The following is a 24,908-nucleotide window of genomic DNA, read 5'->3' on the forward strand; positions in this document are numbered from 1 at the left end:
GCGACCGCTTTGTAATAATTGTAGCGATTAATGCTATTACTGGTCGTCATATTCTGGGCTCTCCTTGAAGGAACATCTAAGTGATGTTGCCCGCTTACACTTTCATACGAATCCGTTGATGAGCAACATGCTTGAACTAGCGCTATGTATTCCCTCATTACGATGCCCGATTTTACCCTGTAGCTATACTGTCACGTACACGAAAGAAAATAAACCTCCTTGCATATTTGTTGCTTTAAGAAAGCATAACCCCTTATTTTTCAACAACCTTGACACCAACAGGCAGAGCAACAACCTGCTCATTGAGAAGGTAGCCACAGCTCTCAGCAGTAGCACTACCATCAGTGCCCTCAGTCAAACACTTGCCAGAAACGTTGTTGATAACATTTCCAGAAATCTTGTAGGTCCAAGAATCAGAGCGGCAGCCCGAGTGGCGGGACAGAATCTTGCCCTTGGCATCGACGATACACTCATCCGGGCGAAGCAAACTGTTGATGTGGCCGTCGGCACGGACAGCCCAGACCTGAGCGTCGGCAGCGTTGCACGCAGCCCAGGTCACTTTGCCGGACTTGTCGTCGGTCAGACACTTCAGGGTGTTGGTGTTGAAGATCATGCCAGTGGCGGTGACGGGGCTGGCAGTCTTGGAGATGCGGAATACGGCGGTGCCGTGGGAGGGAACCTTGGAGGCAGTGATGCCGCCGGCGGATGCAGCCACTTTGGAGGTCTTGCCCGTCCAAAGATCCTTGATCTGAATGTTGCTGTTGCCCAGTGCCTTGGTAGAGAAGCCGATGCGCTCCCATGATACCTTGAGGTCAGCGGCAGAGGCACCTCGGTTGAGGATGGTGAGGAGGCGGTCGCCGTTTTCGAGGTTCTTGGTGAGGACGTCCCAGGTGCCGTCTTGGCTGACAAGAGTAGACTGCTCGATGAGCTTGTCTTGGTTGACGGCGATGAGGTCCTTGTTGGTCAAAAAGTCGATGATGTCCTTGGAAAGACTGGGAATGTCGGCACTGAGGAGGAGAGGAGCAGACAAGCTGCACCACAATGCAAATTGAGTCTTCTTCTCGTCCATGGTGAAAGAAGGGTGGTCGGGGATAAGGAAGTCAGGATCGTTGAAGAAACCGGGCTTCTGGAAACGGGCAAGACGCACGTTTTGGCCATAGTTGAACATGATGCTTCTCCAGCCGTTGCCCTTGGGATACGTCGCAACATCTGCGGAATGACGAGCGAGCTGGCCATATTCGGCAGCCCATACCATGACGCTGTACCAGTCGGTCAGGTTCTTCTGGTTGGAGAAGTATGCGGGCGCAGAGTCAGAGAAGACCATCGGTCTGCTTGCCTCCGAAATGACCTTGGGCCATCGGCTATACACCTCGCGGTAGGTAGCCTCGCTGTCGTCGGGCAGGTTGCATCCGTCCATCTTGAGGTATTCGAAGCCCCAGTCCTGGAAGTCCTTCAAGTCAATGGCCTCGTGGTCGAGAGCACCGGGATAGCCGCCGCAGGACAGGTTGCCGGCATCGGTGTAGATTCCGGGGATAAAGCCTTTGGACTTCATGAACTGTGTAAGCCATGGGAGACCTTTGGGGAATTTGGCCGTGTCCCAAACCATGGAGCCATTCTTGGCTCGCTCCATGGTGGACCAAGCATCGTCGAGGTTGAGACGGTCGTATCCAGCCTTGAGAAGTCCATTCTTGGACATGGCCTCGGCGGCATCGACAAAGATGCTCTCGTTGATGTTGGTCATGAACCGGGCCCAGTTGTTGAAGCCCATGGGAGGCAGGGGCAGGACATTCTGTTGGGCGGCAGCGGCAGAAGTTGCCAGGCTGGTGGCTGCCATGACCACTTGTGTCTTCATGATGAAAATTGTGATAGTTTGTCAACTGGTGATGTGTTGATTGAGTATGTCGTAGAGTTTTGAAGAGCACCAGAGTTCCACTGTTTTCGCTTGCTCTGACCGGCCACCGACGGGTTCCTATAATGTTTAGAGCTGGGTTTTCTTTTGAGCGCAAGAGACCAAGCTAAATGTCAGCTGAGACCAAAAGATGTCGTCAAGATTATATATTCAGCTGTTCAATGCTCAATGCCTTTAGTTCGAAGCTTATGCCTTCAGAGCTATGAGGTTACACTGCATTGCAACAACAAAACCTTAACTTTGGTTGGGCATTACACACGGCTCAGTCTCGCCGTTGATGTCTCACCAGAATGTAACTTCGCCAGAAAGAACAGAATAAGTTGCAGCAGTCGAATGTTTACGTCAATGGCTCAGCATTAGCAATGGAGCTTGATGGACCCTTGGTGCTCAAAAGGGAAGCTCGATCATCTTGGGCCGGGGGCTGCGGGGAATAACTTGGAGACGAATTCTGCGAAAGCGGAGCAGTCAATGTCCTTTGTTCGTTTGGGCAGCGTCATGACGGACCTAGAAGGCAAAAAACGGCATCAAATTACCTATCTATTACTGACGTTCCCGGGTCTGGGGTCTACGATACGAGTGTGCAACGTTGCAGAAGTGGCAACGTTGCTTAAATAGATTATCATTTACTTTATTGATTCCAAGATAGTTAAATGGGTGGGTAGCTGTGATTTCTTCAGGACTTTTGCGGTTTTGGCTGTTTCTGCAGTTGAAGCCATAACAAGGTTTGGCGCTTCGCCGACGGCCTGTGCGGCCTGGGCTTACGATTGGAGCGGCTGGTTGACACGGAATTCACGTGTTGATTCATACCTACTTATAGGTTAAGGTCAATCTATGCAGGTATACAAGTTGGAGATTGTTTGCCGGCACAAATGGGATGATGTGTGCCAGATTGAAGACGAAAGGGTACAGACACGGGAATACGGACCTTGGCGGCCGCCGCTCCGTATCCCTCCCATGGCACAGCAAAGATTGGATTGGTTGACAAATGACCCGAGCCAAGAGTTACACTGCGGCAGTGATCAGAAATCGACCCGTGTTCCGTCGGCAAAGATGGCCTGGTGCCTCTCGTGTAAGGGGGGGGGGGGGGGGGGGGGGGCTGGTAACCCCGGATTAGAGTACGGAGTAATCATGAAGCCAGCAAGCCAGGAAGCCACCTCCCGTTCCTTGCCAAACTCAGCCTTACATCGGTTGCCACTTGCGAATCATTTGCCCACTCCCCCAGGACCAGCTGTATCATCAAGGGACTGGCGCATGGAAAGATGAAGCAGCAGATGGAGAATTCGGTACGACCTTCCAGATGGTTATACTGCAATCTATAAGTGTGTCCTGCCAGAGGAGATTGCAATTTGCCGTTCTCCTTATTTCAGGCCTTACCTTGCCAACTTTGACATCTCAGGGTCGAGATTTGTTCACTGTATGCAGATCGGCAACCATCAAACGCGCCCCAATAACCATCGTCCGTTATCTGCTACAGCTCAGGTAGCAAAATCAAGCAAATCAACTCAGTTCATCAACTGCGCTATGCCAACTCGCTACTTACTCGCCATTGGGGAGGTAGTAGTGCAGATCCTTGCATCAAAACGGAAGCTCGCTACTCAGAACAAGTTAACTCCTACATCTTTCCCCGCTTCGTCTGTGCCTGGACATCATCAAGCCGCCAAGGTTCATCTACCATCCTCAATTTGTGGAGAGATCTCCACTAGGCATGCATCAGTTACGTTATGGCTTGCCTTTCCCCAGTCTCCATTGCAGCCGCGCCAAAGAGCGAATGTCGTCCAAACTTCCATGGCATAATTAGTGGCCGGCCCATGAAGAGGTATCACTTACACGAGCATCCACACCTTTATCTCAATGCCGATAAAAAATAAAGGGTGTCGGTTGTTTGCGACTCTATGCTACGTTCAATGCCACAGCCTTGTGACAAACTTAATCTTGTAGGGTTACAGAACTTACGGCCTCCCATGGTTGCAGCGATGGAACAGCAGACTGACTTAAAAGGACTGGATATCCAGCATCATGACCATGACTATCCCCGATTCCCCTTGTATCGCTTCAGGTCATAGAAGCTTCTTCCACTCTTGTCCCTCCCTTTTCGGGTTGTAACGTTGTTTTCCGGATCGTCTATCCGCTAGCCCCAAGCACGAGGTTGATATTACGCCACCAAGAACAAAGGCTTCAGTATAGCCATGCTTCTGAAGGCCACCGCAATTCTCAGATGGGCAGCTGCATTGCTCTCGCTATCGGAGCCATTTGCAGCTGCTCATCGTAGCAACTTCACCTATGACCGTCACAACTTTCTCCTTGATGGCGCCCCGATCAAGCTCATCGGGGGTCAGATGGACCCCCAGCGTATCCCGCCTCAGTACTGGACGCAACGACTTCAGATGGCAAAGGCAATGGGACTGAACACCATCTTCTCGTACATCTTTTGGAATAACATTGAGCCCACTCAAGGCGAATGGAACTTTGAGGGCCGCAATGACATTGCTCGATTCATGCGGCTTGCCCAACAAGAGGGTTTGTATGTTGTGCTTCGACCTGGGCCATATATTTGCGGCGAGCGCGAATGGGGTGGATTTCCGGCTTGGTTGAGCCAGATCCCGGGCATGGCTGTTCGACAGAACAATAAGCCCTTCCTTGATGCATCCCAGAAGTATCTGGAACAGCTCGGCAAGCATTTGGTACGGACGCACATCTCCAAGGGCGGCCCGATCCTCATGACACAGCTGGAGAACGAGTATGGTAGCTTCGGCAACGACAAGGTTTATCTGCAGGCATTTGCAGACATGCTGAAGGCCAATTTCGATGGATTTCTGTACACCAACGATGGTGGTGGTAAGAGTTACCTCGACGGCGGCACCTTGCATGGCATTCTTGCCCAGACAGACGGCGACCCCAGAACCGGCTTTGCGGCCCGAGATAAATATGTAACTGATCCTACGATGCTTGGACCTCAGCTGGACGGGGAATACTATGTTACATGGATTGACGACTGGTCGAGCAACTCGGCTCATCAGTACACTTCGGGAGATGCCACCAAAACGAAGAAAGTTCTCGACGATCTTGACTGGATTCTCGCTGGCAATAACTCTTTCAGCATTTACATGTTCCACGGAGGCACGAACTGGGGTTTTGAAAACGGCGGTATCTGGGCCAGCAATCGACTCAATGCTGTCACCTCTAGCTACGACTATGGCGCTCCCCTGGATGAGAGTGGCCGACCGACAGAGTTATACCGCCAGATTCGAGACACCATCTCCAAGCATGTCCCTGCTGGCTCCATCCCAGCTATCCCTAGTCTGCCCAATCTGACCACCATCAATGACTTCAAGTTGCAGCCTGCGGTGGCTCTATTCGACACTCGAGACAACAAGCCCACCGTTCAGTCTACTCATCCTGTAACCATGGAGAAGTTAGGCCAGGCATACGGCTTTGTGCTTTACGAGCATAAGGTTGCCAATGCCGTTAAAGGCTCCATCGCTCCTGGTGACGGGCCTCGAGATCGTGTCCTTGTCTATGTCAATGGCGTCAAGGCTGGTGTCATCGACAAGACGTATGCAAAGCCCGCGACTGTTAACGTCGACCTCAAGAAGGGTGATGTGCTGCAACTCTTTGTTGAGAACTTGGGCCGTATTGACTTCAACCAGCAGCTCAAAGAGCAGCAAAAGGGTATTGTTGGCAACGTCACTGTTGGAGGAAAGACTGTGCTTGAGGGATGGTCTGCCTATTCCCTGCCATTGACCAAGTTGCCCTCCGCCATCACAGACAAGAACACCAAGGCGCCTGAAATCAAGGATGGACGAACTCCCGTCTTCTACAAGGGGACCTTCAGCCTGCCCAAGGGAACTAACAACGATCTCAGCGGAGATACGTTCCTCTCTCTACCCAATGGCATCAAGGGCACTGTTTGGGTAAATGGTAACCACCTGGGTCGTTACTGGGTCGTCGGGCCTCAGCAGAGTCTCTATATTCCTGGGGCCTATCTTCATGGCGGCAATCGGCCAAATGACGTGGTTGTTCTTGAGCTTGAGCCCAAGGCTAATACGGAAATGATTGGTCGTGGGTTGGCTACGAGGGAATGGGCGAACCATCCTGACCCTAATGTTGTTTGAGCGGGTTACACTGTGCATTGATGAATGGAGGAATATGATACTTGAATAAATGGGTTTGCAGTGATCAGAGTATTGCACAAGCTTGAAAGATTCTTTCGTCATTATGTTTTCATCGTGAGAAATTGGAGGTGCCAGACAAAGGCTGCCCTGGCCGTGTATCGCTATGTATGTTTTTACACCAAGTATCGGAATCCCTTGCGCATACGAAGAGACTCATCCGCGTCCTCAGCATACTCGTCACCGCCGTCAGGTTTGTTACCCGCGGCTTGGCTAGTTTCCGAGGTCTCCTTCTCCTCCAGCTTCTGGTTGAGGTTCTTGAGCATCATTCTGATAATCCAGCACCCAGCAATTGTGACACCAAACATGGATAACACGATGCCGTAGCTTTTTCGGTACCCATTATCCTTGAGGTCCCAGACGTATGACCCAGCCACGTTGCCCAGCTGACTGAAGGCATTGATGATGGCAATGGCCACAGCGCGCTTGGCGGGCGGTCGGGGGAAAGAGGAGCTAATCCACGAGTAGAAGACAATAAAGCCAGCGTAGGAGCCTGCCTGAAGGAAGAGAGCAACATAGCGAGCGGCGACGTTGACAGTAGACATGCTGATGACGAAACCGACGATGCCCATGATGATTGGGCCAACAATGTGCCAGAACTGAGAAATGTTAGTGGCTGATCAGTTGAGGAACTTTTATAGGCTCTTGGCGTTTGCGTACCTTTTCTTGTGTTCGATCGGCATGCCAAGCATTAATAAGTGAGATGAGGCATGAGAAAGCCCAAGGTGGCGAGCTCATCAGCAAAGTAGGCACATATTCGAAGCCCAGAGTGCCAGTGAGAGTAGGCTATTTGCAATGTTAGTGAAATCTCTCCAAGGACTGGATAAGAAGAATCAATAAACGTACGAAGAAAGCGTTGAAAGACAAGCCAACAACATATGCAGTAAAGGTAAGCATCATGACATAGATCTTTGAATCAGTCAAAGCCATCATAAGTCCACCGAAAGCACCCTGCTCAGCAGAGTCTGTATCCGCCTCACCAACATCCTCAATCATGCGCAACTGCGCGACAGTCCTCTCTTCCTCGGTGAAACCACGCGCGTTATGGGGCAAGTCCGGCAGGATAAAAGCCGCAGAGATGGCTACGGCCATGGTGATAGCGCCTTCGATCCAAAAAAGCCATCTCCAAGCGGGATGGCCCAGGACGCCCTGCATGTTGGACAAGACGCCAGCACCGACAAGGGCAGAGAAAGCATTGGAGATGAGGTTGCCGCAGAAAAGAATGGCATTGCGAGTGGTCAATTCGCGACGGGTATACCATTTCGATAGAATCAAAAGCGCTCCGGGCAAGAAGGCAGCCTCGACGAAACCAAGGAAGAATCGGATAACAACCATTGAAGTGAATCCTGTGGCGTTGCCGGATAGTGTTGAGATTAAGCCCCAAAGCAGCATGGCGCACGCGATGTATAGAGACGGCCGTTGGATACGATTGATGAACATGTTGGATGGAACCTGCATCAAGATATATCCCACGTACAGGATGCTCAAGCATGTGGCGTACTCAGTGTCGTCGAGCTCGAGATCCTTTTGGAGTCCCTTGAGTCGTGCTGAAGCAATGTTATTGCGATCGAGGTAGTTCATGATGTAAATGAGGACGAAGAGGCCACAGCGGGCATCGAGCTTTCGCTTCAGCTTCTTTTCGACGGTTGCTCGTCGAGCAGGATCCATCTGAGGAAGCTGTGGCATTTGGGAATGAGGGCCGACATTTTCGAGGTTTTCAACAATGTCCTTCTCAAGGTCTGCGTGTTGTGCCACGGGGGCAGGTGAGATGTGGTCTCCAGACATCTTGGGCAGGTTTTGTGATGGACCAGCCAGAAGGGAGCGAGGGAGTAGCTACGGGATGGAAATCAAGGTTGCTGCGGGAGCTCATGAGGAGGTTATATACTGCTACTTCATCACACCATGTCGATCTCACCCCGGAGCTTTTGAACCAAGGTAAGGAATGGGGAGGAAAAAATTGTGTCAACACCACATGATCCCGCATCTCCACACTCTTTTCCCCGGAACAAAGGCTCTATTGACTTCCCCTCCCCTTTCTCCGCCATGGGATGAAAAACGGACCACATTGTGGAGGAGAGTGGACAGGTAAAAGCAAGATGTGCTGCTATGCAGTCCGGAGAATGGATGGGTATTGGTGTAGACGCCACTCTGTGAGGACCTACCCACGAAGTGGGAGTGAAACAAACCAAGGGGCAGGAAGAGCGCTTTTCCCCGTCGATTAAGGTGTACATTGGGTTGTACTCGGCTCCGACGGAATACGTGCATAGAGATCTGGAACTGTGTTTAACCCCCACGCCTGCGTCATGTTTGTATTTGCAGTTGTTGAACATAGCCGATTGTGATGCTGGCAATTACAATTTACAGCCCTTGGCGTTTCTCAAATGGTCATGGTGCTTTATGATAGCTACGTCGAGGTGCCAACTTGGTTTCACTTGCAACAACACTCTTGAGTCTTGACCCTTAACTCATCGCTGCCATGGTCTTGGTCTACCAATATGACTGTTTCCTCCAACTCAACTGAGTTGCATCAATTGCCTCGAGATTCAGCAACTTGACAGTCGGCAAATGAAGCATTCAAGATTACCTCGTAAAAGTGGCGTTCCTCGGCAATTGACCACGGCGAGCATCTCGCCCTAAAAACTTCAATCTGCAGTGGCTTGCAAACTAAGACGGTCCGACTCCCCGTTGCGCCATTATTCCAACCTTCTAGCGGATGGCAGACGTCCGGATCTTGTCAACAACCCTGGTTAATATTTCGTGGCTTGCAGCACAATTCGCCATATTGGCCGTGGGGGTTCCATCCCATCTTGCCATCCAAACTAGAGCATCGACTTCTACCACATCCGCGGGAGAGCCTCAGCCCAGAAATTGTTGCCAGGCACGACGTCTCAATGGTCAACAAGGTCTAGCCCTTGCTAAGCTGGTGCCTAGATTAGATTGGTATTGGAATCGGTGCGTCTGGGTCGAAGAGGGCTCATGTGGAGATTGTGGGCTTTGACTTGACTCGTATCATGCTGGTGTGGAATAGTTTACCGATGGTTAATGGCATGGCACAACAAGGATCGCCATGACTGCGAAAATTCTTGGAGTTTCGGAAAGGAAGCGAGGTTTGAAGCAGATTGACTCTGACACGCCTTCGCTTAGGATGTAATCAACGAACATGACGTCCGTTGAGCCTGACGTTGCCGCGTTGTCAGCAGCCTCAATATATGAACGCGATGTCACTGTAATGAACTAAATTTACGTCGCATACATTGCTTCGAAAGCCACTATTGACATCTCAACAATTCTCACGCGAAAATCCAGAAACATGTTTGACATTCGCGCCGACACCCAAGAAACGGCAACCAACCCTCAATAGTCTCTTGGCATCTTTGCTCTCTTCATCCATTAACTCCATCCCAATATACTAACCAATACCCTCATACATTTGTAATCATCAAGAAGCAAATCTTTCTCAACAATTTCTCTTCTCCTCTGTTCTCCGCGTTCCCCCCCCTTCTCCATCCTGGTGCCAAACTTCTCCTGCATTCTCTCCCTCTTCTCCTCAATTCTATCCAACTTATCATCGTCGCCCTTTCTGCGAGCCTTCTTCTCATCTCGTTCCAACTCACGCATCTTTTTGTTATATTCCTGTTCCAGCTTTTTGCTCTCTTTTTGCCATTCTTTCTGCCCCTTCATTCTTTCTTTACCGAGCTTTTCCTCTTCCTTGCGCCGTTGGCGCTCACTCGCCGATGCGTGCATCCGACTAATAGGATTCGATGCCCTTTCCGCAGCAGGAAGACCAAGAACTTCTAATCGCTCGACCCAGCGCTCCAATGCAAGGACCCGCCTATGCTGTGCTGGCAGGGTGAGTGTGTCTTCGCCATCTTCGAAATCTCGTAGAAGAGGGAGATCCTTGTCGATTTTGCCATCAGGACCGAGAATGGGCATCTTTGCTACGGCGGCCAGGGCATCAAGTTTAGCTATTTCCGCTTTCAATCCCTTGGGACCGAATATCTCCCTGTTTGCCTCGCGTAGATGGGCCTCTACTCGCCCCTTTGACACGGCGACGGTTCCCAGTCTGGCAGCAGCATTGACGGCGCCGCCCACAATTTGCGTAGTGTGCAGTGGGACCATGGAGACAATGTTTCCCGCGAGACCTAGAACCTGAATTGGTGGTGAAGCCACTGCAGCTCGATTTAGGCCATCGAGAAATTGTAAAAAGATGTCTCGCGGGATGTCGAAGTGGAGGAGCACAGGTGGATAAGCGCGTAGAAAAGGTGAACCAAGAGTTGCTTGTGTCGCAGGAATAGCAATGGGTTTGTTTAATTTGCCGTTGCAGGCTGGTGTTGATCCCTGAAGTGATGAGGTACCAGAAGCTCCCGGCAAGGTGCGACTTTGATGGTGTAAAACATCATCGTAACCAGGCGGAGGCAGATCCATGTAAGATTGGCTGGATGAAGGTGCAAGTTGGGGATCAAAGTACCGTGAATTAGCGGCAGGACATCCAAGATCCGCCGATTTCTGTTGACAGATCTGATGCTGATATGTCCCTTGTTGAGTACATCTCTGGCCAGGATAGTCTAAAGAATTGCGCATCTCAGAGTTGAGATGATCGACATAGGTGTTGGACTGGCAGGACCCTTTTTCTGCCCAAGGTTGACGGGCTCGAGGAGTCAATTGAACATTACGAGGCTCGTAGAACCTTTCCATACCGACTTGCTGTTGAGGTGGCTGTTGAGGTGTATAGCCCATTGTTCGTGCTGCAGATAACTCCGAGTACTTGGGTCCTAAGATGCTATTAAGATGAAATCTGAGCAAACTCGTCAATAAAGCAACATGTTACATTGTTCTTGAAACCAGATGACAGTTTTCATGCTTTATATGTCTCATTTTTCTTGCAGAAATAATCCAGCCCTAAACTCAGTGCCTCTTCATCATCGCCATAGACCTGCGCAAAAACGATACCAATCCGTCTTAGCAATTCCAACAGCCCTAAAAACGCCCCAGGTGAGACCTTAGATTGTTAGAGGCCTTCTAAACTTGTAAGATCGCAGCACCTTTCCTCTTTAGGAATCCCAGTGCGAGATGGGTTCAGATATCTCCATTTATCTACCGTCAAATGCAAAACCCATCCAATCACGGCACAGCCGCATCCAGACCTCTGGTGCCGGTCAGAATGGCTATGTTCGTACAAATGCACAGCCAGATTGTACTTTGCGATATTAAAACGGCAAGCCATCCTCGCACCAGCTATCCATTACAGGCAACTCATTGTTTCATCATTCCACACACGAATTGCTTCAATTTCTCGAAACGCATGTCCGTAGATGCCGAGCTAACCGCCCTGGTCTGGCAATGTCGGCAGCAATGCCATCAGGCTATCCTTCGAAAGGATTGGATGTACGAGCTCCGCGGAGTAATGGATGTTTGACGTGTAGGCGGCGAAAGGTCAAGTGTGGTGAGTCTGGTCCCTGGTTTATCATCATGTCATATTCTCTCACGTCATGGCCGTTGGTCGCCGACCATGAGCTGTGATGTTCATATCGGAGGCATAGTGAGTGCGTAAAGATCTAAGCTGCTACACAGATGAACGTCGTCCAACTTGTGTCCGATGCGACAAGGGTCATTATACATGTCTGGGTTATGACAAGCCGCTCATATTTGTGCATCATGGGCCCAATCAGCCTAGTATTGTTTCCGCTACTCAGGCAGGCCTGACTGAAGAATCCAAACGGAAGAAAGTGACCAGATGTAGGAACGGTGCATCAGGAAATACAACACTCATAAAAGCCCATTCAGATAGCACTCCATCACCGGCCACCATCCCCCAAAGCGACGTGGGGTTCGTAGGAAGAGACCTTGATCTCAGTGGCTTCGCCGATGACATCGTCATTGCACATCTTCTATCCAAATTCGGCATCGGTTTTGGCAAGTACGCTTCCCGAGCAGCAGATGCACCCACCATGGCTGGAGTCTTGACAAGCCGGAACAACGCATCCAGTGCGTATTTGTCTGGCCTTGGACTCGCGCAAGCTTTCTTCGGCAGCACTCACAAGGATGATGCCATGGTGCGGCAGTCAGCCATGTTGTACGGTAAGGCGTTGACAAGCCTCCGCGGTGACTTGCAACTTGCGGACCAGAAACTAGCGCGTTCAAGGGCGTACATGAATCTTTGGACTTGTGTGTTTCTCGGACTGTATGAGATGGTCTTGTCTGCCGAGCCGTCAAATTGGCTTCAACATGTAATGGGTGTGTCCGCTCTGGTGAGTTTTGTCGCCTACCAGTTTGTATTAGTCAGTGGTTGACGCTTATTAGACGCAAGTTATTGGACCAGAGGCCTTCCAAAGTCACTCCGCGAACACCATGTTGGAAACTTACAGATCAATGATTGTAAGCGTGAGTCCCAAATGGCTTCTATCCGTGCTGACCGAAGCTTCGTGATAGGCCTCCGCACACATATCTCAAAGAAGGCGTTGTTTCCTGGGGAGCCCTGAATGGCAAATAATACCCTGGGCAGGCAGCGAAAGCCCACAGAAGACACTGTCATCAAAAATTCTCGACGTCCTCTGCGACATCCCTGGTGTTATGGAAGACGTTGATGCAATGGCTCATTCCGAACGACTTGGTCAAGACACGACAGTGACCCGAGCCTTGCTACAAGACAAGGTTCTGAATAGCATCGAAGAGCTTTCCGGTATCCGTTGGCAGTGGGAAGCAGCATACCCCGGAGCATGTACAGAGTTCCCAACTACTCCAGGGTCAAGCTTGTCGTTTGATACAACAGGTGCGCCGCTATTCGCCACATACCTCAGATTCCAGGACCTTGACAGAGCAATCGATGTGTTGTACTTGAATTCCGTGCGCCTTATGCTCTACACTCTCTCGGATAGTGTTGGTCTGAATGATGTTTTGCCCTGCTCGGATTCTGGGCAGTATAAGCGCAACGGGCCGGGCTCTAATCCTCTTATATTACCCGGGCAAGGCGATCGGGTGGCTCATGCCTTGGAAATTTGTCGCATAGCCGAGTGCTTGATGCAGGGTGGTAGAGAGAGCCAGGGCTTATTGATACTGTTGTTTCCACTGCGTGTGGCATACACTCATTTGCAAGGGTTGCCAAAGGTAGTGGCGTGGATTCAGCATGTCATGGGGAGAGCTAGCTCCGAAGGTTTCAAGCTTGGTGAGAATGTATTGAAACTGCAGTCAGAAACATTGAAGAAAGGGAGCATGTGAGTTGGCAATAGGAGGGCATTAAGCAGGGCTCGGATATATAACCAATGTTACGAGTGAACTAGGAAGCTGGCATCATTTTTGCAAGTATGCAATCGCCAAAGGCAAAGACGCCAACTCAGCTCATCTTGACCTGGCAGTTAGTTGTGTTCATTCCATGGCTTTCATCTTCACGTTTCAGAGACCGACTTGAGCAACAGGCATATCACCTCAATGCTTGTATGCTAGTGTTTCCAGGACTAAACATCCATTCAAGTTTCCATCATAGGAAGCACTTCCAAAATGCAATTCCAACGAGGCATCCTTCATCCAAGTTTATCACATCTAATCAATCTCCGCCTTACCCGACCATACCAATAAATGTCAGCGCCATCCCCGACCCCGATCGGCCATAAGCGGCTGTTAAGTGTCTCGCCCCACCACATTTTCAGCTTCAACATCGTCAACCATCCCTCTCGGACATCAAGTATATACGAAACGGAGCTGACTGCACGCCTTTTCAACTGTCTTTAAAAGCTCTCTGCTTCTTGGCTACAAACGCCGACTGTGACCGATTCCGATACACCTTTTCGCCGTGAGCCGCGCCCTCTCACCGTCCATTCGAACAATCCCCATTGTCACGTCCATCAATGAACCATTGACCTGTGATACACCACATGTCCCGTCAAGCCAAATCATGCGCCCGCTGCAGGCAACAAAAAGTCCGCTGTGACCGCGTCGCTCCACGGTGTTCGCGATGCACCTCCTCCAAGACAGGTTGCTCGTTCTCTGAGCCGGCGCCGTCACATCAAGACCCTGCGTCCAACTCTCCTCCTCCACCAGCATGGACACCCTCGGACAGTACCACATCACAGGATTTCTCCTTCTCTCTCCCACCCAGCCCACTTCTCTGGCTGGATGAAAATGCTGGGAATTCATCACACGAATGTCAAATCGAACCAGAGTCCGCTGGCGCCAACACCAATGGCAGCAACATCAAAGTTAAGAGAAAGAGACGCCGCGCATGCCTGTCCTGCGTCCGCTGCCATCGACTTAAAGTAAAGTGCGACAAAAAGGAGCCGTGCACGCGGTGTCGACTATCCGGTTGGGGCAAACAATGCGAATACACGCATAGGATAGAGTCAAACGGCGAGGCATTGTCCAATGCTCCTTCGCCGTATGTCTTGACAGAGGAAGATCCGCAGGTTGCGCTGGCGACGTGGCATTCCCGGCATCGAGGTCTAAGTCACTGGCGGAATTTACTATCCAAGGTGAATCCCGCTTTCTTCAAGACAACTTGTTAACATTGCCAACTAACATCGCAATAGCTCGGCTCCATTGCACAAGTCAACTCCATGCCCAACCTCGCCACCGACGAAGTTATCCGACGCAACCACAGCACAGCATGTGGCATCATGTTGCCTGATAATTTCCCCTTCAACAGCCCACGCGCCGCGCCATTCTTGTGTATCGAAAAGGTTCGCTCGCTAATCGACTCGCATCGTGGTGACTGTGACAGGTTCATCAATAGCTACATGAACATATATCAGATTGTTCACCCTATCATCGACGAGGAGCAATTTCGAGACCGCGTCTCTGCCTACTGGGACGATCCTAGCTCCGTAGATGTAGCTTGGCTCAGCCAGTTTCTCATGGTCCTCGCCCTGGGGCAACTCATCGTCACGAAAAGGACTGCGCCGACGGTGGAACTGTGCATGGCAGCAGAAGCATGTCTTGCCAAGACGCCGTTTATGCTGCGGCCAAACATATCGACAATGAGGACCATGTGTCTCATGGTGCTGGCGAAGTTGACTACGAATGCGACATGTTGGTCCTTTGACGCTTGTTGGAACCTACTGGGGTTTGTGGTGAGATTGGCCATCTGCCTGGGCTTTCATCGACGCGATCCGCCAGCGCATTCGTCATCCGTAGTGTATCAAGATTGGGAGTCAGGCAAGATTATCTGGAGTACATTGCTATACTTCAATATCCAAGTGGCCATGATTTCAGGCATGCCATCATGCATATCCATGGACGATATCTCCTCGCATGACGTGCCCTGGGACTTTGCGCCTCTCGACACAGCAACCGCGGCATGGCACAGCATCATACACTCATCGTGTCCGACCATCGTCAAGATTATATCCCGAGTCAACGCCAGCACAACTCTGCCTTCATACGAGGAAATTCTCGAGTACAGCACGCAAATTCGACAATGTATGAGCTTACTGGACCGTGCGCAAGGGCCCCAGGCGCTCCGCATCACACTGGACATGTTTTTCCGCCGCGTTCTGCTCGTACTACACCGTCGTCATGCCCTTGAAGCTGATGCGCCAACCAAATATCCTGTCTCGTACTGGGCTTCCCTTGAGTGTAGTCTTGCGCTACTTGTCCACCAGCACGACTTGTATGATGAGGAACAAGCCCCCGAGGGTACAGATTTATTGTTCCGTCTGTATATGTTGGATGTATTTGCCGCAGCGGTAACCGCCACGATACACTTGCTTAGAAAAGATGCTCCCCTGGCAGCGGGGTTCGCAATCCCACCGAGGCAAACTATTCTCGAGACACTGCAGGCTTGTACGGATTTGTGGGCAAATGAGACTATTCAGAGTCCTTGTTTCAAGATTGGCCACGCCTTGTTGAATCGGATCGTGGAGGCATTGGTTGAGGGAACTGCATCACTTCCTTGAACGGCATTGTATGTTGGAACGCGGAAAACCTACCTGTATGCTATATCATCATGCAATATCTCTACTAAATACATAAAGAGCCATCTCGACACGCCATTCGCGCGGATCTTGATCATCCTGTACCCCCACGCTCATCCGGTCCCGGAGCCCCGCTCCTGTACTTAAACCCGGAACATCATCATCCAACTTGACATCACTCTGCCCAACTCATCTCATTGCAAATAAAGGATACCTCAAAATGGGGAAAATAGCCAAAATTGAATACTTTCGCGTGCCACCTAGATGGCTCTTCGTGAAAATCACCGATGAAGCAGGCAATGTCGGCTGGGGAGAAGCGTCCCTCGAAGGCCACACCCAGTCCGTGGAAGGCTGTCTAGATGCATGGATAGAACAGTACACGGGTTTGGAAGCAGAGTGGGTTTTCGCATCAACACGGTCAAATTCCAAGCGCTGTATACTAATTTAGTAGTGATATTGAGCAGATATGGCAAATGTCTTGGCGCAAGTCCTTCTACAGAGGCGGGCCAGTGTTCATGAGCGCCTTGTCAGGCTTAGACATCGCGCTATGGGATCTAAAAGGTACCCGACACACTCTAGTCTTCCAAACGACGCAACATGTGACCCTAACCTTTGGCAGCTCGCAAGCTTAATGTCCCTATTTACGAGCTTCTCGGCGGTAAACTACGGTCCAAGCTCAAAGTATACGCCTGGATCGGAGGTGACCGTCCTTCCGACGTCGAACAAGCAGCGTACATCTAGCATCCGTCACCCGATAGACACTCCTAAGCCATACTAACAAATTAATAGCCTCGCCCGCAAATCCCAAGGCTTCACGGCCGTCAAAATGAATGCCACCGAAGACCTAGCCTGGCTCGACTCCCCCCGCCAACTAGCCAGCTGCATCGAGAGGGTCAAAGCCGTCAAATCACACAATCTAGACGTAGGCATCGATTTCCACGGCCGGCTTCATCGTCCCATGGCGAAGCAACTTGCGTCTCAGCTTGAGCCCCATCAACCATTATTCATTGAAGAGCCCCTGCTCTCCGAACACGTAGAGGCCATCAAGACGCTTTCTGGACAGACCACCATCCCCATTGCGCTTGGCGAACGTCTCCATAGCAGATGGGACTTGAAGCCCTTTCTGGAAGCTTCTTGTATTGACATCCTGCAACCGGATATATGTCATGTGGGCGGTATTTCGGAACTAAGACGCATGGCCGCCATGGCGGAGACGTATGATGTGCCCATTGCGCCGCATTGTCCGTTAGGTCCGATCGCCTTGGCCGCGAATTTACAAGTGGCGGCTGCGACGGCGAATTTTGCAATTCAGGAAATGAGCTTGGGCATACATTACAATGTGGGAGGGTACGATTTGCTGAGCTACATTAACAATCCTCAAATTTGGGACGTCAAAGATGGCTACGTCGAGTTGATGAAGGGGCCGGGTCTGGGCATTGATGTGAATGAGGAGCTAGTTCGAGAGGCTAGCAAAGGCGCCGAAGCTTGGGTTAGCCCTGGCTTTGTTGGTCCTGGCGGGGAACTGAGAGAATGGTGATGCGATGATTCGACAAGGTAGTGGATTGTTGAAACACAGCCACATGTACGGAGTAGATGTTCACGAAATAGGTGAGGAGTAACAAGGTAATCAATTCACAGAGCCCAGAACGACCGTGAAGGCAGTGGCATTGCATCTTCACACAAGCGGTGCGATCTAGCCCCGATCATTGGCGGTATTGGCAAGTTCAAACGCGACCGTAGTATCAATGGTATCAATTCTACTACACGCAATCCTGTCCACCATAGCTAGACTATATACATATCAATGTTTGTACCCCTGCCAGTATCTTGACAAGTGACTGAATATCCAGTCCGCTTTGGCCCGTTTAATCTTTCATAAAGAGCTCATTGTTGACAAATAAGTCCTCTTCTAATTGTCTACCACTTAAGCATGAAAACACATCAAAAAGTAATTTCGCTTTCGTTTATGCAATCGGTCCGCAAGTAAAGACGCCCTTGGTTCTACCATTCTGGAAAGACAAGATCTAATGACAAACTGTGTTAGCGTCATATTCCATGGGCCAAGTGTACAAGCACAGGATATTTCCGAAACTTACAATGTCGTCAACACTAGCGTATGTGCCGCACACCAAGACAACAATACCAATGAGAAAGCAGCCGGCGTTGATGAAGGATCTCAACAAGTTCTCCTTGGCATACCACTTGCCCTTCTTCAGGAGCTTGAACCACATCCACGCTGGCAAGTAGAAGGTGAAGCCGGAAATGAAGAGGGAGGAGGATATTGAAAGCAAGTCGTTGAAGAAGGGAATCACCTCGGCGATAATAAAGGCGGCGATGGTAATGGCGGTAATAACAGCCAACCAGGTAGCCCATCCCTTAGGAGTGTTGATGTATCGGGTGATGGAGTCTTTGTAAATTCGGCCGTGGATGTATCGTCCAATAACAGTCGTGTTGATTGATCCCGAGATGAAGATGACGGGCAGAGCGACACCAAAGGCAATCTTGGACACAGTGTGGCCGGCAGAGAGCAGTGACGGGGACTTAACATCAACACCGACAAACGAGTACACCAGAGCACCTGTCAGAGTGTAGATGAAGATCTCAATAAGACCAAGAGCCCAGATCGACTTAACATAGTCCTTGGGAGTGTGCATTTCATCCATAAAGGAGAATTGGCACATGGAAAAGCTGTAGGCGAAGCAGATGTTGGTAATGGCAATGAATCCCTCAGCAAAGGTAAGTCCTTCTTTGGGCCAAGCGGACCACTGAACCGAGGACATGCCGCCTGCAGCCTGGCCAGCACTGATACCAGTAGCAATGATGGTGATTCCAATGGCTAGCAAGATTGAAACGAAGTCGACGTAGCCCAGGATAGCCACCTCGGCAAACGAGGGCGGGATGGCGAGTAGAAGCAGTATGATGGCCGAAACAACACCAAAGACAACTGAGCAAGCACCGTTCTCCGTGATGTTGAGGAAGGCGATGGTACCGGTCAAGCAGTGAGACCCAACGAGGAAAGTTAATTGAAGAACAAACATGGCTCCGACCACTTCGTATCCAAAGCGACCTGCCAGAAGCCGCCCAGCATCTGCATAATGGGCAACTTCGGGGTAGGCAATCTTGACCTTGCCAACAATGTCCGAGGTGTAGATAGCGACGAGACCGAGACCAACACAGCAGATAACACCGGCAACCATGCCGAGAGAGGCAAAGGCAGCAGGCAAACTCAAAGACCCAAGAGCAATTGCCTCAACGATTAGGACAATGGTAAGGCGCTTCCACCCCAGACGGTTGAAATGTGCGTTACCTTCAGCGGTTTTCTGCTTCTCCAGATCGGTTTGTCTCTCCTCGAAATCGGTCACCTCACCCTCAATCGGCCCACTCAAAACATTATCCGAAGGGGTGTGATCAGAGCTGGAGGAGTCCTTCTCCTTTTTGGAGACCGCGTGGTCGCGTACGACAGGGTCCGACATGATTTCTGAATTGTGAAGCTTTCTCCTCAAGTTGAAAGCTGAATATGGGGGGAGTGGTGTTGTGGAATGAAGTTTGTGAGAGTAGTATCAACAACACGCCGGGCTAACGTGTCTGGTGGTTTGATCTACTTGGTCTCGCAAATTCAAGCGAAATCTGACAAGCGTAGGATCAACTGACAGCTTCTGAGGAAGAAGACTGGAAAGAAGGAAGAAGGAAGGAAGAAAGGAAGAAATGGGATGGGGAAAGAAGGAAATGTGGGAAAGTGCCAAGAGGGAAGCGACGAGGTTAAAAAGAAATGGGGGCAGACACAGGCACAGACACCAGGAAGGACTTGGGGAAAGGGAACAATGAGCCACGAGATTTGGAGAAGAGGAGAGGAGGAGACGAGACAAAGTCCGGTGCGTATCAATGCTGATCCTGTGTGGAGGAGATGGACCTTGTCGACTTGTATCTGTCAAGCCTAGTGCGTCGTTCGATAATCGAATATATGGAGTTGAAGGCCACTCCGCAGAGTGTGGTACGGAGATGGACGACGAAAAGACAAGGGTCGAACGGGCTTGAGGCTTGCAGCAGCTAGGATTAGGATGCAAGAGAAAGAACGGGGTCTAGGGGGAGTTGAGAAGTTGGAAGGGTCTAGTATTATTGAAAAAGGTATGGTATTGCGACGTGGAGGAGGCAGAGGCGGAGGAAATAGGATGCATAGCACGGCATGTCTGCGTGGGAATGGAGAAGCTCAGACGACAAACTATGGGGAAACTCTAGATGCAGCTGTGGCGAGAGATGGTTTGTACTTTGCACCTTGGAAGCCGTACTTTTTCGCCGGACCCGGAGAAAACCGACACACACTCTCTCTCTTTCTCTATCCCTCACTCACACACATGGCGACGGGAGCATTTGAGACACGACTAGCACGCATACACAAAGGGTGAGTGACTGTGTACATGTACGGAACGGACAAGAGTCAAGACATTCGACGGCCATCTGAGACCAAAGCCCTAAACGGCATGGTGGTGGGGCAACGCCAAAGAATGGATGGCATGGGAATGGAGAGGCAAGACATGAGGGAAAGGATCTGGATGTGGATAAAGTATGAATGTGGAAGGAAACCTTGACAGTAGGGGGAGGGATTTTGTAGATGTGATCAAATGGCTGAAAAGGTGAAAAGGTGAGAAGATAAAGGGACGCTTGGACGCTCGGACCAGTCAGCTGGCAAAATGGAAGCACATATTATCACAGAAGAAATGCATCAGTTAATCTGTGCTTACTGTCGTCAAGCACGCACCAAGTCACAGTCAACTACCGCAATTCGCGGCACATGCAGTCAATTGGCCACTTGATCCTTCTCTTGTGCCGCGATGCGGTCATTGACTTTCTTACTCAATTCTTCAGTAGCCTGCTAGTAAGCACAGATCCAGATCCAGACCGTCCCAGCCGCTGGTCTGGTTAAACTCTACCAGACGGCACACATAAATCTCAGAAAGAATGCCGCAGTACCCCAGATGCCCACTCACTGGCGGCTCCCCCGCAAACGTTGTTTTCCTTTTTAAAATTTATCCGGGCCAGAGTCAGTAATCGAAGCCATCGCGATCCCAGCAAGCAGTAAGCAACATGCCGACCAGACCCAAGATTACTCCGTAGTTCTGGTTGGGGTTGTCTCATGGCCAACCAGCCAGTCTTGAGGGGATTTCAATCCATGCCCTGCCAGTAGCGGCCCTGAAATGGACGAAAGACGAATTTTGTGAGGGTAATACGGTGGGTCGCTCTCTGTTGCTCCTCTGTGTCATTTATCGTCATTTTCTTGCCTCCTTTGATGGCAACCAAGGAAAGAGAAGCGGGTGGGAGCAAAGGTGACGTTTGACTTGAGTGAGGTGAGGCCAGCTTCCAGGGTTACAGGGTTTGCTTCGCCGGCCAAGTCCGTTTCAACTACGTGTCCCATGCCCGCCGGCGAGGCCAGAATGGATTAACGTCAAAAATACTGGACCTGGGAGCCATTTTGCCCATTGTATGACGAGTTACATCGTTCAAAGGCTGTTGGTACGGGTGGAGAGCGGCTTCGTTGAGTCAGTTTCCATGTGTCAAGAGACCTATGACCCGCAGACAAGCTCCGCTGGATGAAGAAAACAATGCAATGGTCCATAACCACTGAACCCTTTGAAATGTAATTGTCGCAAGGCAAGATATTCTGGGGTAACATTGCAGAACTGAAGCACTGCTCGACCCTGAATTTCTTTCCATCCCGCACCCAGAGCTATGCGACCGGAAGCGTGAATTGGCCTCGCCAGCCATGGCGATGTTGGGTGGTCGGAAGCCGGATACGGGAAATGACGTCGGGTATTAACTTTGCGGTATTCAGTTGGTGGCTTGTTGGTTCGCTGCCGCCAAGGCAAAAAATCTCTGCTTCCCGGTGCCAAGAAGCCAATCAGTTGCCTCACAATGTGCCAAAACACCCAAACAAGCAGCGCCCAGTCGGGATATCTGGAGCGTCATGCGCCGCCCGAATCGGCACAGATTGCCGCGAGCCGTGGGCTGCATGTGCACCTTGGCCACACCAACACCAGACTCAGACCGCAGCCAAGACATCCGTCCAGTCACTGTTGTGCAACCGTAAACAGAGCTGCGACGCGCGACGCCATGTCAAGCCCCCTCGATGGTTCGTGCATATCGCCGCGACCGTGACAGGGTGAGAGCTGGTGATACGGCATGGAGATTGCCTGGCTGGTGGTGTTGTGCAACCGTCATTCGCTGAATATTTCTCTTTCAGCCCAGTTTCAGTCTTGCGAAGGGACACGGTTTGCTGGGTCGAGCCGGGGCAAGGAACGGGCCAGGAAGGAAAAGCCCTCAGACGGGCCCTCACTGAGTCGCGTATCGCTTATTTGATGGCATTTCTTCAGAGGCGTCAACAATGCACATCATGCACCATGTACTGTACTCTTCGTGGAGGTCTTGGCAGGAACAGATCGTTTGGCCAAGGATGAACGGTCCGGTTTCAACTGCTCATGTGACTTGCGTAGCCTGCGATAAACAATCAGAAACATAAAGTCGCTTGTTGCGTTCAGGCAAGTTAGTGCATACGAGCAAGAACAGAATTAGTGAACAACCAGATGCTCTTTCCTTCCAATGTCCAATTTGATGTGACCAGGCCGGTTCGGTAGGGCAATTCAGTCACCAGCTGTCAGGTAGACCAGACTGGATCGTTCCTTCCCTTCCTTCCTTCTTACCGCCGCCTCCAGCCACCCGAGCTTTTACCAAACCGGACCAAATCCACCGCCAACCTAAGGAGCAACAATCACCACACATCAACACCACCGACGAAAGCATGTATGTGCACCACTTAATGTCCTCCGGCAGCCGTGGAGACCTGCCCATCTACTGCAGACTCAGGATTCCCACCCACACCGATTCGTCTTCATCTCCCACAAAGCAATGCCATGTTATCCCATCCATTCAGGTCTTCAAGCCACCGTGCATGCTGCTTTTGACCCAGGGCTCATCGCCGAACAAGCGGCAACCTCCCTTTCAGCATTTAGCTAACGCGAAGCACTCGCCGAGCTCGTATTGTCCGGTTCACCTATCAATAACATTGTTGCCTGTGCCGGCCTCAACTCGGTGATTATCTTTCGGCCGGTCATCTCCCTTGTTGCCCTGTTTTCTCGTCTTTTCTGCCTCTTCCATTCCAGTCCGTTCCGACAGCGTGTCCACTTGGAGCCCACTCACACCTCCTCACGTCCGCCTCCGCCTTTGCTCAACCAGACTGCAATTTTCACCTCCCTGTCAGAGCCATTCCTCTTACGGTTACTTACTTCGTCACTGCCGGATACTTGGTAGGGATCTACACCGCGGCTCCAAAATCGAACCATGGAGAGCTTCTGGAAAATTTCGAAACGGGCCACCATGTCAAGGCGTCGATGCAGAATCTTGGAGCCACCAGTCACAACGAGTGCTTTGTTACATCCATCTCAATCCACATTGCATGGTTATGGTCGCTGCCTCCATTCTGCGGACCAGTATCTCGCCAAGCAACCAATCCCAACTGTTCGGCGGACTTGTACCCGATTTCCATTACCCTTCGCTATCATCACCACCCCTGGCCCGTTTTGTATCTGACTGCGAGATATTCCTTTTTACAGGTGAGAGATTCGAGAACCAGGTGAGAACCGCAACGCTGTGGCCAGACGAGAGTCTGTGCTCTCTTTTCGTTGCAACAACGGCCTACGGGATATTTTCGTTGTTACTTGACACTTTCGTTTTCGCAGATCACGTAGTGGTTAGGTTTCTACACGGGCCGGCACAGCCAGAGTCTCGCTTAGTCCATTTTCACCAGCCCAGGACATCTGGACCGTTGAGCTTGAAGTGTGCTTAGGGTTGCCAAACGGCGAGTGCCTGCGGTACTGTGAGAGGATAGACGGCGCGCTCTGGTTCGGCGTCGTACTGCTAATGACACCCGACTGTCCAACCCTCTATTTAACCATTGGGACTCTTTTCTGTCGGGGATCTGCAAAGTAGACACAGCAGCTGGAAACAAATCATCTATCCCACTCACCTATCACTAGCCTTAATCCTTCGGCGACGGCGCTGCCGAGTCTTCCGGTATTCCTCGCCGCATACTCGCACTCCTTGTCTGGAGCTGATACCGGCAGCTAATGCACGAATACACACTTGTACAGGCGTGCGTCACATCATTATTAGGTTCTGTCATTTACGCGCTGCCTATTCCTGTACAGTTTTTACGTACAGCTTCTTGAATAAGCTCCACAGCGTACGGAGCAGTAGCCAACCCTTCTCATTTCATCCGTGATCCCTACTACCACCATTGTGAGTACATTGAGTCCTAGACGGTCTACGGGAGCCGTTTTACCACCCCATGGGGATCGCGGCTCCTCTCCTAACTCTTTATCCACGGGGAAGGCTTCACTACACAAACTCTGCTCCCTCTCGTGCTCCATAATTGTGAGACGTTTTTGTCAAGTTTTCAAGCATCAGGGATTCTCAACGCGAGAGAATCCGGAGGTGGAGATGCGTTTGACGATGCAGCACCAGCGAAGTTGGCGATCCCTGACAAACTAATGGTGATTGGCAAATACGCTTGTCACCGGTTATGTCTACAGTATGCTTATGTTTGAGAGTTTTTTTTAGTTTTCTGCCCATGGGCTCGTCCTTGTTTCCATGCACCCGATGTGCTAATGAGACTTGGATCATGAATAAGTTCTTTGCCATGGACGGAGTAGCATGTATATGCGATGCCTGTTCTGAGGAGCGGCTAGTCTCGGCTGGTGGTATCGATGTAGATGCTGGAGTTGTTCCACCTGATAAGTCGTGAAATGTTGCCTCAACGTTGATCGATCAGGTAATTGGGGAAGTGGGAGAAGGCAATTTGATCTCGGTCTCGATTCCGTCACGATTTCTGTGGAGGAATACGGCACTTTGTTGATGGTTTCAGCGAGTGCAAATCCATTT

The 24,908-nt window shown here is 50.8% G+C and overlaps 7 protein-coding genes across 7 annotated transcripts; 3 read left to right on the forward strand and 4 right to left on the reverse strand.

Annotated features, from left to right (window-relative positions):
• Window positions 1–253: 253 nt before the first annotated feature.
• On the reverse strand, window positions 254–1,852 carry VFPPC_10790 (alpha-galactosidase; the record flags this gene model as incomplete). Its single annotated transcript, XM_018289101.1, has 1 exon — window positions 254–1,852. The coding sequence occupies one exon, from the start codon at window positions 1,850–1,852 to the stop codon at window positions 254–256; it is 1,599 nt and encodes a 532-aa protein (XP_018142774.1).
• A 2,243-nt stretch (window positions 1,853–4,095) lies between these two features.
• Window positions 4,096–6,021, forward strand: VFPPC_10791 (beta-calactosidase; the record flags this gene model as incomplete). The annotated part of the gene is made up of 1 exon (XM_018289102.1): window positions 4,096–6,021. One exon carries the CDS (start codon window positions 4,096–4,098, stop codon window positions 6,019–6,021), a length of 1,926 nt encoding a protein of 641 aa, XP_018142775.1.
• Window positions 6,022–6,194: 173 nt separating this feature from the next.
• On the reverse strand, window positions 6,195–7,863 carry VFPPC_16349 (allantoate permease; the record flags this gene model as incomplete). The annotated part of the gene is made up of 3 exons (XM_018294102.1): window positions 6,195–6,677; window positions 6,739–6,864; window positions 6,925–7,863. The coding sequence occupies 3 exons, from the start codon at window positions 7,861–7,863 to the stop codon at window positions 6,195–6,197; spliced, it is 1,548 nt and encodes a 515-aa protein (XP_018142776.1).
• A 1,605-nt stretch (window positions 7,864–9,468) lies between these two features.
• Window positions 9,469–10,815, reverse strand: VFPPC_10795 (hypothetical protein; the record flags this gene model as incomplete). Its single annotated transcript, XM_018289104.1, has 1 exon — window positions 9,469–10,815. One exon carries the CDS (start codon window positions 10,813–10,815, stop codon window positions 9,469–9,471), a length of 1,347 nt encoding a protein of 448 aa, XP_018142778.1.
• A 3,131-nt stretch (window positions 10,816–13,946) lies between these two features.
• On the forward strand, window positions 13,947–15,962 carry VFPPC_10797 (C6 transcription factor; the record flags this gene model as incomplete). Its single annotated transcript, XM_018289106.1, has 2 exons — window positions 13,947–14,540; window positions 14,598–15,962. The coding sequence occupies 2 exons, from the start codon at window positions 13,947–13,949 to the stop codon at window positions 15,960–15,962; spliced, it is 1,959 nt and encodes a 652-aa protein (XP_018142780.1).
• A 238-nt stretch (window positions 15,963–16,200) lies between these two features.
• Window positions 16,201–17,517, forward strand: VFPPC_10798 (mandelate racemase/muconate lactonizing enzyme family protein; the record flags this gene model as incomplete). Its single annotated transcript, XM_018289107.1, has 4 exons — window positions 16,201–16,376; window positions 16,432–16,541; window positions 16,600–16,711; window positions 16,770–17,517. The coding sequence occupies 4 exons, from the start codon at window positions 16,201–16,203 to the stop codon at window positions 17,515–17,517; spliced, it is 1,146 nt and encodes a 381-aa protein (XP_018142781.1).
• A 427-nt stretch (window positions 17,518–17,944) lies between these two features.
• VFPPC_10799 (N amino acid transport system protein) lies at window positions 17,945–19,453 on the reverse strand (the record flags this gene model as incomplete). Its single annotated transcript, XM_018289108.1, has 2 exons — window positions 17,945–18,004; window positions 18,077–19,453. 2 exons carry the CDS (start codon window positions 19,451–19,453, stop codon window positions 17,945–17,947), a joined length of 1,437 nt encoding a protein of 478 aa, XP_018142782.1.
• Window positions 19,454–24,908: the final 5,455 nt, after the last annotated feature.

This window comes from Pochonia chlamydosporia, chromosome 5 (assembly GCF_001653235.2).
Source record: "Pochonia chlamydosporia 170 chromosome 5, whole genome shotgun sequence".
NCBI classification, from domain to species: domain Eukaryota; kingdom Fungi; phylum Ascomycota; class Sordariomycetes; order Hypocreales; family Clavicipitaceae; genus Pochonia; species Pochonia chlamydosporia.